The following is an 11,741-nucleotide window of genomic DNA, read 5'->3' as shown; positions in this document are numbered from 1 at the left end:
AGAGGGGGGCAAGGAGGGCAGGCAACTACCCCTCCTTCCAAAATAAAAAATATTAAAAAAAAAACAAAACAAAAAAAACTTACGCCGAATGATGATAGTTTTACCAAATGGAACTCCAAAAGTATCGCCGAATGAGGATAATTTGGCCGAATCAATGATATTTTCGCCGACAAAATGTGCCAAAAAAGGAAAATTTTGGAGGTCACAGTGACCTCTCCAGGGCTCCGCTGGGCATGTCCCCCCGTCCGTGTTGAGCTGGATACAGTGGCGTACCAAGACGGATGGGGGCCTGGGGCGCTACTCGAAATGGGGGCCTATCTGGTATTGAAACTGAAGTTTCTCAAACTATGTGTACATACCATATATTACAGTAATTACTTTAAATGGTACATTTTTACATATTTCAGGTAGTGTTGCTTTGATTTCGGACACAATTGTAAATACCACAGTAAAACACATGGTTTTAAGTGAAATTAAGTAAATACTATATTTTTAATAAAATTGTGCTTTGTCAGAAAATATCAAAAACAGAAAAAAGTCTTAAAATTATATTGTATCTTAAAAATTTATTGCATCTGAACATCCAAAAGTATATATTTAAAAACATGTAAAACAAATTAAAGCACCTAATTCTAATCTAGTTGTATAGAAGTTGCAATTCTTCATTACAAAATTCAATTAGTACTCATGAATTGAAATATTTTTTAAAAATATTAGTAACTACATTTTACTGACCTTTTATGCATGTGTAGAAATGAGGGCATTCAAAATATAGAACCGATTTCTAAAGCGAAGAGCGTAATTTCCCCCGATTATCGGACAAAGCGCTAGGAACTATATTTCTTTCACTTGGCCGCAGCTCATTTCTTTTTCTCCATAGTCAAGTAAGCTTGCAATCGAGTATAGAATGCAGTCAAGGTCAAAAGTCCCGCAGGATTGACCAATTAAATAGTTTTATGCTGTCGAAAGGGGTATAGCAAAAAGGAAGTCCCCTTTGCTTGGGACAGAAGGGGTCCGTCCGATTTGCTCTTAGAAGTTATAGCTTCGGGCAGAAGACGAAACTTAAAACCACAGAAGTGCAGCTGGTAAAAAGAAAAATTTATCTGGCTGATTCTTCCAACGCCACAAAGGATAGACAAATGATCATTTAGGAATGGATTTTCTTGATTATATGTTTGAATTTGGTTTCAAAAATAGTGCATGAATTAAGACTAGACCATCGTAGTCTTAATACACAAAACAAAACATAAAACAGATAGTTTAGCTGCATACTGTAATGATCAAAAATTATAAACGTGCATCTGTTATGCATTCGTTTTTTTTTTTTTATAAATTGTTTGAAAAAAGATGCATAAAACTTTGCTGAAAGCACTTAACGAAATAAAAGCAAACGATTTTTATAGGTTTGGTTAATTTAAAAATTTGGGGCCCCCATTAAATTCGTGGCCCAAGCGCTCATGTGCCTTTGTACACTAGGACGGGTCACCGTGAAAAAAAAGTCATATTTAACAAACTTTATGATATATACTCGCATATATAGGTAACTGATTAATATTTCTAATCATGATGTATATGACAGGTCTATTGAAAAAAAAAATAAAATACAATTTCGGGGCCTATGTCAAAGCGGGGCCCGTGGGACATAATTTGCCCTCTCTTTGTTTAGGCAAGAGGCACTGAGAAAATATTCAATCTACATAAAAAGACAACTTTTTATTTATCTAAACCATGACATAAGGCAGGTCTGGCGAAAAAGAAAACAAATTAAAATTTTGGGGCCTATGTCAAAGCGGGGCCTGGATATCATAAACCCTCCATTGATCCCGAAGAGGAGTCACTGTGAACAAATATTTGTCCTTTAAAAAAAATTATGATTTATTAAGCCAACTTGTTTAAGCATTCAAACCAAGATATGCGACAATATTGGTGAAAACCAAAAATTGAAATTTAGGGGCCTATGTCAAAGCGGGGCCTGGGGCGGACCGCCCCCTCCGCCCCCCCCTTCGGTACGCCACTGGCTGGATACGCCCTTACTGTGGTTGAAACATTATCATAAAATAATGATCAAGCTATAATTTCGGGAGATAAGGACAAAAACGATGGTTTGAAAATTTTTTGAGAGCAATCTCACTTATTTTTCGCTCAATATCCTGACGATCGATCAGTTGAAGCATGAATAGAAAATCATAATACGGAGCTTTTACTTATGGAGGAAGAAACTTACCATGAAGTAGACTTGAGCATGAGAGAAAAAAATATATAATCTTCATAAAAAGTTCTTTTCCCTTTTAGATAAATGAAACAGACTCTAAAGTAGGTAAATCTTGAGTGCATAATCAGCTTATGACATCCACCTAGAATCACGTACAACTCCTGGCTTACAAAATACCCCATTCTTTGGAATCTCACCAAGAAATATCATACTTAATTCTAACATTTCTCGGTAATCATTGCTGTGCTGTTTAAGGTGTTGATCAAGGTGCTCTAATAAAACAACAAAAAATGTTGTTGTAGACAAGTGCTTACATTTTGTCGGTTAGGCCCCACGTTTCAACTGCTTAATACACAGTCATGGCTTGTTCTTTTCCTGATAATGTTGCGATTTTAGGGACTCCTATCAATTACTCCATGCCTTGAAAGATACTATAATTGCCAATCTATCTTCTCAACTTCTGTGAGTACAGGCAATCGTTTAAGCTAAATTTTTGTTGAATTTCTGCATGTCTGTTCTCTATTATTTTTCGAAGGTGTTGAAGAGAAATTCGATTAATGATTAGGTCCTTAGAATTACGCCCAAGCACTGCTGCAGCAAGCTACCAATATTTAACTACACTTCTATCAGTGATTTTTACCAAATCAAAATTCCCAGAAAGACGAGGAGTAAAAACTTCAAGCTAAGACCTCGTGTTTCTGCACGAGTCGTAATGATCATACTCGTATATGTCACCGCTGTTATGTAGTTGCTAGTACTTGCTTAACAATGACAGAAGGATTGTCACTGTTTTTAAATCATCACTGCTTAGGTTGCTTGAAACTAAATCATAAGTTATTGATGCGACAAATTGTCGATCCATTTCTTTGTGAGTTCCCTGGTTTCCTCCATGTCTAGTGGCAGCTAGACTAGTTCCATGAGGTTATAAATTCACAAAAAATCCAGAAATAGAAGAGGATTTCTGTTTAAGTCATCATCGGTGAATTGGAGGCAGTCCAAAATGTGCTCCGGTGAAGCATCTTTGACGTTCTTTCTTCCTTTTGTGTTAGTTTTTGGTCAGCAATAACCATGGAGTCCTCTGCTAGCTACGCTCACCAAGCGAGCTATGCCCTCTGGGTAGCCATTTTCGGCAACTGCCTGGCATTTGGCTACGGACTGGGAGAAACCTTAATGCTCGGTGCACTTGCTGGCAGCTGGAATAGTCAACTACTTGGCATTTGGGGATGGACGTGGTCTCGCCAATTTTGGTGCCAAATCGGATAACATCCCATAAGAATCCCGGATAAGAGTCCCCCTTTAGTAAAGAAAGATAAGACTGTATGGAATGACGTCCTTTAGCTGCATCAAATCCGGTGGTACTTGTCTCGATTTCGGAGAAATATAAGCAATCAGAATTATCTAGACCGACAGATAACACACGCACAATGTGTGATAATACAGAGATGAATAATGTTCAATTAATAAGATATTTTTTTTATATTAAAGATCAAACGTGAATGGAAGCATGTAAAACAAAACTGAGTGCTTCATAAAATTAGAAAGTGTCTCAGTTTAACTAGGTAGTATTGCAGAAAAAGTAATTGTACATTTAAAAATTAATCGTAGAAAAAGAAGAAATGAAAAAAAAAAAAAAAAAATCCTTTAAGAATTATAGTTTTAATCACTTCTTTATCAAGTAATAAGTACACATAGAAACAGGTCTGCTTTATAAACAAGATACATAAAGTATTATGTAGAGTCAAATATGAAGGCAGGAGAAATGTAATGCAATAACGCAGCTAAGTTATTTCGTTGCTTCAATTCCGGCTTCTCTAAGACTATTTTTTTTTATGAAGAGCTAATTTTATGAGAAACAAATTTTAGAGTATAATAACTTCATTTTCAATTTTTTATTATTTTTTCCTTCATTCTAATGCTTCATCATTTCTTTCAGCTTCACCAAATGATTCATTATCTTCTCCCTCAGTTCCTGCTACCATCAGCTTCAACTTTTCTTTCTGTTTTCGTTTAAAAAATCCAAACTGAAACGGAAAGAAAAAAGCAGAGCGTTTTATTATTAATATACTTTTTCTAAACAAAAGTTATTCACACACAAATAGAATAAAAATAAATAAATAAATAAGGTAAAATCACAAGTTGTTGACACTTATGACAATAACACGAATTAATAAGGAAAACATTGGTGTCAAAAAATCGAAATTGGTCTTGTCAAAATGTGTTGCATAGTTCTCCAGTGAGAGCAGTGCAAACTTTCGTGCCATTAAGTATAAGACCAAGGTCACCAGTCCGATGACAACATTGTACGTAAGTAGCCTTGTCGTATGTTTCTCAATTGTTTAATATAATTTCTTTGAGGAGTTTGCTAAGAACAAGCTGAAAGATGACGATTACAAAATGAAAAGCCATTTTATAATTTTTATGGAAAAGGCATTTTTTTGGTTTCTTTGGACTCCTAAGCGTCTATAGATTTACAGAGTGGTCCAAAAAAAGTTGAAAGAAAGTATTTTAAGCTCTTGAATTCAAATTTATTAATACGTATAAGTACAATTTTCCTGAAGCGTAATAGCGCACATATCGACATTTCAAGTGAATACTGAAATACCGGAAATAAATATCAAATACCTGACCTTGGAAATACTGCTTGTTTCCGTACGAAAATTTTGGAAGAGTAATCGAGGTAATGCCGCTGCTTGATGGACCTGTCGTTCAGAGTTCCGCAAAAACAGGACACAGTGACGTACGTATACTAGAGGAAGCACGTCAATTGAAATAATTTATATCAGAAAATATTTAAGTATTAATTTCAGTTGCTTAATGCTAATCTTGAGAAACTCCTAGCAATGATTCATAGAACTCTAGAGTTTTGAAGAGTACTGGTCGAGAAACGATAAAATCTCTAACGGCACTTTATCTAATTTACAGTAATTAAGTTTCAGAACTTATTCATTAAAAACTAATAGTTGTGCGACATAGCTTTGTATACTCACTTCATGTAAACAAATGCACATAAAAACATAGCATTCTAAACTTACTCGTATCAGTAAGACGAGAATCAGAAGCAGAAGAAGTACACCAACACCTATGCTGACAAATATGATCCATTGATCGATTTCTTCAGGAGGTGGAGGTCCGGAATGGACAATAATAGTACTAATCTGTGAATTTAAAGCAAGTAAAGTATTTTCAATATTGCTCATTAACTTTTTAATCATTTGTTATTTTAAATTTAATGCAACTTATTAATGTATTAAAAATCGGTTAGTCCAAATACAGAATACTCATGCAAATGGAACACATTTCAACTATTCAGCTGCTGAACGGTATAATTTTAAGCAATGAGAAGAGATAAAAATGAAGGGAGGGAAGACTTTCATTCGTAAAGCAAAAACCCAAGTCACGTGATATTTGAAGGCAAAGCGTCATTAGAAATCAGGTTTCTTTCGCCAGTTTCGCGCAAAACGAGTCAACGTTCGTCGTTGTTGAATCACGTGACTAGGGGCCTGTGACTCAGCTTTTGCTAAAACATTGATTGGACTTGCTCCCTCCAGTTACTAATTCCTACTCGAAGATTTTAAGGTTGTAATGATTAAAAAAAAAAATCTATTATTATCGAGTATATCAATATAACATGAAATTGAAAGCAAGGAAATTAAGATTAAAATAAATTTTTCATTTGTTAAAAGCAAACAAAGAACAAGATACAATTTTTTAAGTGAAATGAAACGAAAAATTAAAAAGAATAATGTTTCTACGCACCTCTTTTTTGTCTGGATGGTTTTGAATAGGTTGAATATCTTTTTCTCCTCGAATAGATACATGTCCTTCTGTTACATATTTTACTAGGGACCACTCATCCTGTTCATGAAATGTAATGCTTAAATTTTAAAAGAAACATTATTGAGAAATACAAATGCACAAAATAGTATGCATTATATTGCATCCAAAAACTTAAATAGCATCGAAATAATACTTTCAGTATTAGTAATGGATAGCGTTTGCATGAATGCCATATTTTTTTGATATTTTTCTGAAATTTTCTTGAATTAATCCAGGTTGGTTAAGCAAAGTACTTCTTGACTCTCTGGACTTAGTTCACATAGCAAAAAAATCGACACATCACAAAGAAGGAGTCAGAATAAAGATATAAGAAAGTGATTACAAAAGAAAAGCAAAATTATAGTTTGTAACAGGCAAAATCTCAAATGAATGAAGGTTTTAGTAACCTATTGGATCACCTCCAGCATGAATGCATGAGACGATATTGGCGAAATGGAGACTTAAAAGTATCATAATGTCCGTTGTCATCTCGTTCCACCTTTACTGTAATGGCGCCTCTAATTTGTTCAAACTCGTAGGACTTCTAACTTACCATCCAAGGTGATCCTAGACATGCTCGATTTCTGTAACAAATCAGGGGCTCGAGCTGGACAGAGATGGTGAGAATCTGAAAGAAGAAGTCCCCTGACACCTTTGCTGCTTGCGACCGAGCAATGTACAGTTAAAAAATGGCTCTTGAGAATTTCGCCATGAATGCAAACACGTGTGTCTGAAGCATTCCACAAATGTATAATTAAGGCTTATGCTGTCCTGCTGTCCATCAATATCATGATCATGTTTCGTGTACGATAGCACCACATTACATTACCCCAGCTGTGGGTGCTGAGTTCATCTGAAAAACAATGGCGCTAATTTCCCAAATTTAACCTGGATTTGAGAGTTGAAGATGATTTGAATCTATTCGGTTCAGCCCTGTCGAACACGACACTACTCCAAATGGAGACGGCAGAGTGAAAGCCCTAATCCTGCCTTTGTTTTCAATGGTACACGCACCTGTAGCTGGGGTGATACTATCGCATGCCATGGCATGTGATACATCGTAACTCCTGACACTAATCCAGAACATTATGACAACCTGACGGCACGTTCGGGTCATGATTCATTTACATGTGTTTGACTCTCTTGGTAAGACTCCCAGGAGCAATTTTTAACCCGGCAATGCTCGGTCGCACACTGCAAAGTTGTCTGATGACTTCCTCTTCTACATTTCTTGGAACGGTAAGTTGGATACCCTACGAGTTTGATTGAATTGGTGGTGCGTTTTTCACAACCTGTGGTATGAGATGACGTAGGACACAGTATGAGACTCTTATACCTCAATGCTCGTCTATCTCACTGTGTGCGTTCACGCTAGAGGTGTCACAGGATACTAAAGCCTCCATTCATTTGGGAATTTTTCCTGCAGTAAATGATCTTGCAGAAAATGCTTTCATTTTGCAATAATTTTCTTGTATCAATGTTGTCCTTACGTATCGAAATTTCGTTTAAATCTGACAACTCCTTCTGGGTGCGTCAATTTCTTGTTAGAGTGTATTTTAGTTTTATTTGCGCTAAACTATAACCTTATTTTTTTCCTTTTTTAATTTTTTAACATTAAACAAAAAGTTAAACTTTCTTTAGTAATGCTACAATAGTGCTGTTGAATGTCAAAATATGAATTCAAAGCCATAACTCAAGTGATAGTTTAACGTAATGTCTGAAAGTTAATTTCTTACAATGTTTATAAACTTTTATCTCAAAATCCCATCAATTACTTCTTAAAAAAAAAAACGGAAAATTGAATAATATGAAATATTCTAACGGAGCACGGTTAAAACAGTTTTCTTAGAATTGAGATAAAATCACTTATTTTTGAGAACATCACTTACTCAAAATGACTTCGAGACAATTTGGCTTAGAATTGAAAAGTAAGATTTCTTGCTTTTGAAATACCCGAGAAGTGAATCGTTCTCTTCTCGAAAACGATTCACAATATTCTCATTTTTGAAATACCGCTCTACTCACGAATGGTACAACATGTACTTATTTTTGAGATATTCGTATACTCAAACCAATTCGACATGTTCTTATTTTTGAATCTTTCTGAAAGATAACGAGGTCTCACCGGTTTAAAGCCAGTCTACAGCCTCTAAAAGGAATTCGGTAGGTTTAATACAATTACTTCCAGACTTACTAAGAAAACTCCGGAAGCATTAATGCAACCATGGCCAAAGCACTGAGGCAGAATTGCAAGTAAGAATCAAGCATCTCTCTGGCCTGCAGTTCCTGTCTTGCAAAGCTGCAGCTATCTAAAGACTTATTAGCTCCTATTGAGAGCGTTGTCAGCCTGGACGGGCCATAATCAAGCTGAAGGCGATACAATTAATAAATACACTCATTTAATCTTTAAACTGATAACTAAAGATCTTTTTCTCATCAGTGAGGTGTGAAGCAATTCAGAAAACTTTTTTGCAAAGATACTTGATTTTACGGGAAAATAGGTGAAAACCTGTAGAATCCCTCAACGTTCTACGGAAATAACCAGTAACGTTCGTTCCAAAGTGCAAACCGCTAATATTTTTGCGTATTCGTTTGCCGAAAGGAGAAACTCAACTCTCGCTATCCTTTCTGCGCATGTGTTATTTTTGAAATGGTCTGCTTACTTGAATTTAAATATGACATTTACTTATTTCTAATTCAAAACTGCTTGGGAAAAATAAGGAGATAAATGTTATCATTTCTAAGCAGATGATTTTTAACAGCGAGTAAAACGTAAAAGTAACTTCACTGTGATATATCAATACATCAGAACGTGCATGATTTTTGGAATATTTTTTATAAGATTTACCCTCTTGCCTTATCGAAAGTTCTTCATGTCACTATATACACTTATTTTTCAGAGACTACATTAGCTGCTGTTTTGTATTTTTGAAAATGTAAGTGAATTACCGAGACACCACTTTTTGAAAATTGTTATTGTTGACCCTTTCTGTATTTTGGAACATATGCACTAAATTATTTTATGAGCTTTCATACTACTTTGTGAAACTTTTGTAATTGTTTTTTTGTGTAGAGTACTTGCACAAGTTGAGAGCCAAATTGAAAGCTTTGAGAGACAGAAAATTAAGGAGCGTTCCTTACATTTTGGACCAAAGTATGGTTTTCATGTCACATTAATATTTTTGGATGAAATATATATGTCTAGTAAAAAATTACAATAAAAATAGTCACATGCTTCAAAGGCATATAAACAATCATTTATCTGGTTTATACGACTGCAATATTTCTCGAAAATGTATATTAGATGCAACATTCCGGACTAAATCCAATTCCTTTTACTAGTTTTTTTATGAGAAAGTACACTCCTGTTTGTGAAAATTGCAACACCACGAAGGACTTACGCGAGTGAGCTGAAAATTGCAGGAAATGTAAAGCAGGGCATGATATGCAAATAATTGGAATTGCAGACCGGTAGCGCATGCGTATGCTGAGCAGCGTCCTCTGAACGGCGGATCGAGCCGAATATAAATAAACGGCTGTAGCGAGGCGTGTATGATTATCGGTGGTTATATGCTAGAGTAAACGTTAACTGAATTTTTACTATGCCTCTTCGACGAAAGAAAGCGAAATTTGAGCAAATTTCGGAGTTTGAGCGGGGCAGAATCGTCGGCCTTCGTAAAGATGGATTGTCTTATCGTGCAGTAGCTGCTCGTGTGCAGTGTAACAACAGCACAATCATGCGTGTTTGGAAGCAGTGGACGGACGAGGGTCGGATAGCTCGGAAATCCGGGAGTGGACCCCGAAATGTGACGTCAGCTCGCGATGACAGACACCTAATGCGTATGGCGCTGAAGGACCGCACAGCTTCTTCTAGACAATTGGCAGCACAGTGGTCAACATCTACAGGTGTTTCATTGTGTGCTTCATCAATTCGGAGACATCTGCTGCAGCGTGGGCTGCGCGCAAGGATTCCTTTATACAGGATTCCTCTCACGCTAAACCATCGCCACCTGCGGCTACAATAGGCCAATGTGCATAGGAGCTGGCGTGTTGATTGGCAGCAGGTCGTCTTTTCTGACGAATCCCGCTTCAATTTGTGGCACCATGATGGCCGAATTCGTGTCAGGCACTATGCCGGTGAACAGCACATTCCGGAGTGCATTATCGAACGCCACAGTAGACGAACATCTGGAGTTGGGGTCTGGGGTGCCATAGCATATCATGGACGATCACAATTGCTACGAATTGTGGGCAATTTGAACTGTACCCGATACATAAACGAAGTTTTACAGCCCTATGCTATTCCTTTCCTGCAAGGATTGCCAGGGGCTGTATTCCAGCTGGATAATGCCCGTCCACATGTCGCCAGGACTGTCAAATCCTACTTTGATTCGCAGTAGGTACAGCTTCTTCCTTGGCCAGCATATTTCCCGGATATGTCACCGATTGAACCTGTGTGGGATTTCGTTGGGCGGCGTCTCGCTTGTGATCTTCGTCCTGTTGCTTCGACAGACGAACTTTGGTAGCGCATACAGACAATATGTAATACTCTTCTTCATGCAGATATTCAAACTTTGTTTTACTCCATGCCGAGTCGTGTAGCAGCTTATTGTGGCGCGTGGTGGCCGCACAAAATACTAATTTCTATCTCTTTTTATTGTTTGTTTGGTTTGAAAATGTAATCATTTATTTGTACCATTACCACTCAACTGTGTATTAAATTTCATTCAACTATGATGCTTCCTTCATGGTGTTGCAATTTTCACAAACAGGAGTATATTATCGCTTCTTTATTGATAAGTAAGTGACCAACTAATTTATTATTGATTTCAGAAATATAAACACTAAATGAAGTATGAGTATGAGTAAAAATCCATTGCATTTGCTTTACAAGTTTTATTACTTTTTACGTGTAGGGAAAAATTTATACTTACCAAAAATTTATCAAATATGGATCCGTCAATTACAAAAGAAGCGGTGATTCTTGCAACTTTTTTGGCGTCCAAAAATGGAGAGGCATAGCAGTGAATCTCTTCACAAACAGAAGTTTTGCAATTCTAATGAAACAATCAGTGCTTAAAACAAAATCAGCGCATGCAGAAACAAGCAGTGGTTTCACAGAATTTCAAGAATTTTATTTATTTTCATTTTTGTAAAAGCGAAATGTAATTTATGTCACTCCAATCTAAATTTATTGCACTAATGTCTACAAATTAACTGCGGTGTGACACATCAATGTATATAGGGGAAAATGGGACACACGTGAGCATTTTTTTTTTTTTTTCATTTCTTAATTTCTTAGAAAATATTTTCAATTTCTCACAGAAAAAGGGTCCCCATGATTGAATAGTCTTTTCTTTGTAGCATGGATTTTTTTCAGGATTTTAAAAAATAATATTTGTATACTTTATGGAATTTTTGAAAAAGGTCTTCAATTGTTCACATGTGCCCCTATAGGGGGGCAGATGTGAACAAGCTTGGGACACATGTGAACACGATTGAAAACTGCAGGACGAGCATCATATTTCAACAAAAAAATTCGTTATAATGAAGCATATACGTATATACTAATTACAGTCTAGGGCTTGTAAATTATACTGTCAGTTTGAATTGCACAATAGCTGTTATTAAGAAAATATTTTCTTCTGAATTACAGAACAAATCACTGCAAGTTTTAAAGTTTCATAGCATGTTCTAATCAATAGATCGACAA

General features: G+C 36.1%; 1 protein-coding gene across 1 annotated transcript in view; it reads right to left on the bottom strand.

The window, feature by feature from the left end:
* Positions 1-4,116: 4,116 nt before the first annotated feature.
* Positions 4,117-11,741, bottom strand: part of LOC129219094 (integrin alpha-IIb-like) — an 85,832-nt gene continuing 78,207 nt past the window's right edge. The window contains exons 15-18 of the mRNA XM_054853413.1: positions 10,963-11,085; positions 5,969-6,067; positions 5,245-5,367; positions 4,117-4,233 (exon numbers count right to left, since the gene is read on the bottom strand). Of these exons, the coding sequence (XP_054709388.1) occupies positions 4,117-4,233; positions 5,245-5,367; positions 5,969-6,067; positions 10,963-11,085 (462 nt within the window). The remainder of the gene's footprint in view (positions 4,234-5,244; positions 5,368-5,968; positions 6,068-10,962; positions 11,086-11,741) is intronic.

This window comes from Uloborus diversus, chromosome 3 (assembly GCF_026930045.1).
Source record: "Uloborus diversus isolate 005 chromosome 3, Udiv.v.3.1, whole genome shotgun sequence".
Lineage (NCBI taxonomy): Eukaryota > Metazoa > Arthropoda > Arachnida > Araneae > Uloboridae > Uloborus > Uloborus diversus.
This window is presented reverse-complemented; position numbering and strand designations above follow the sequence as displayed.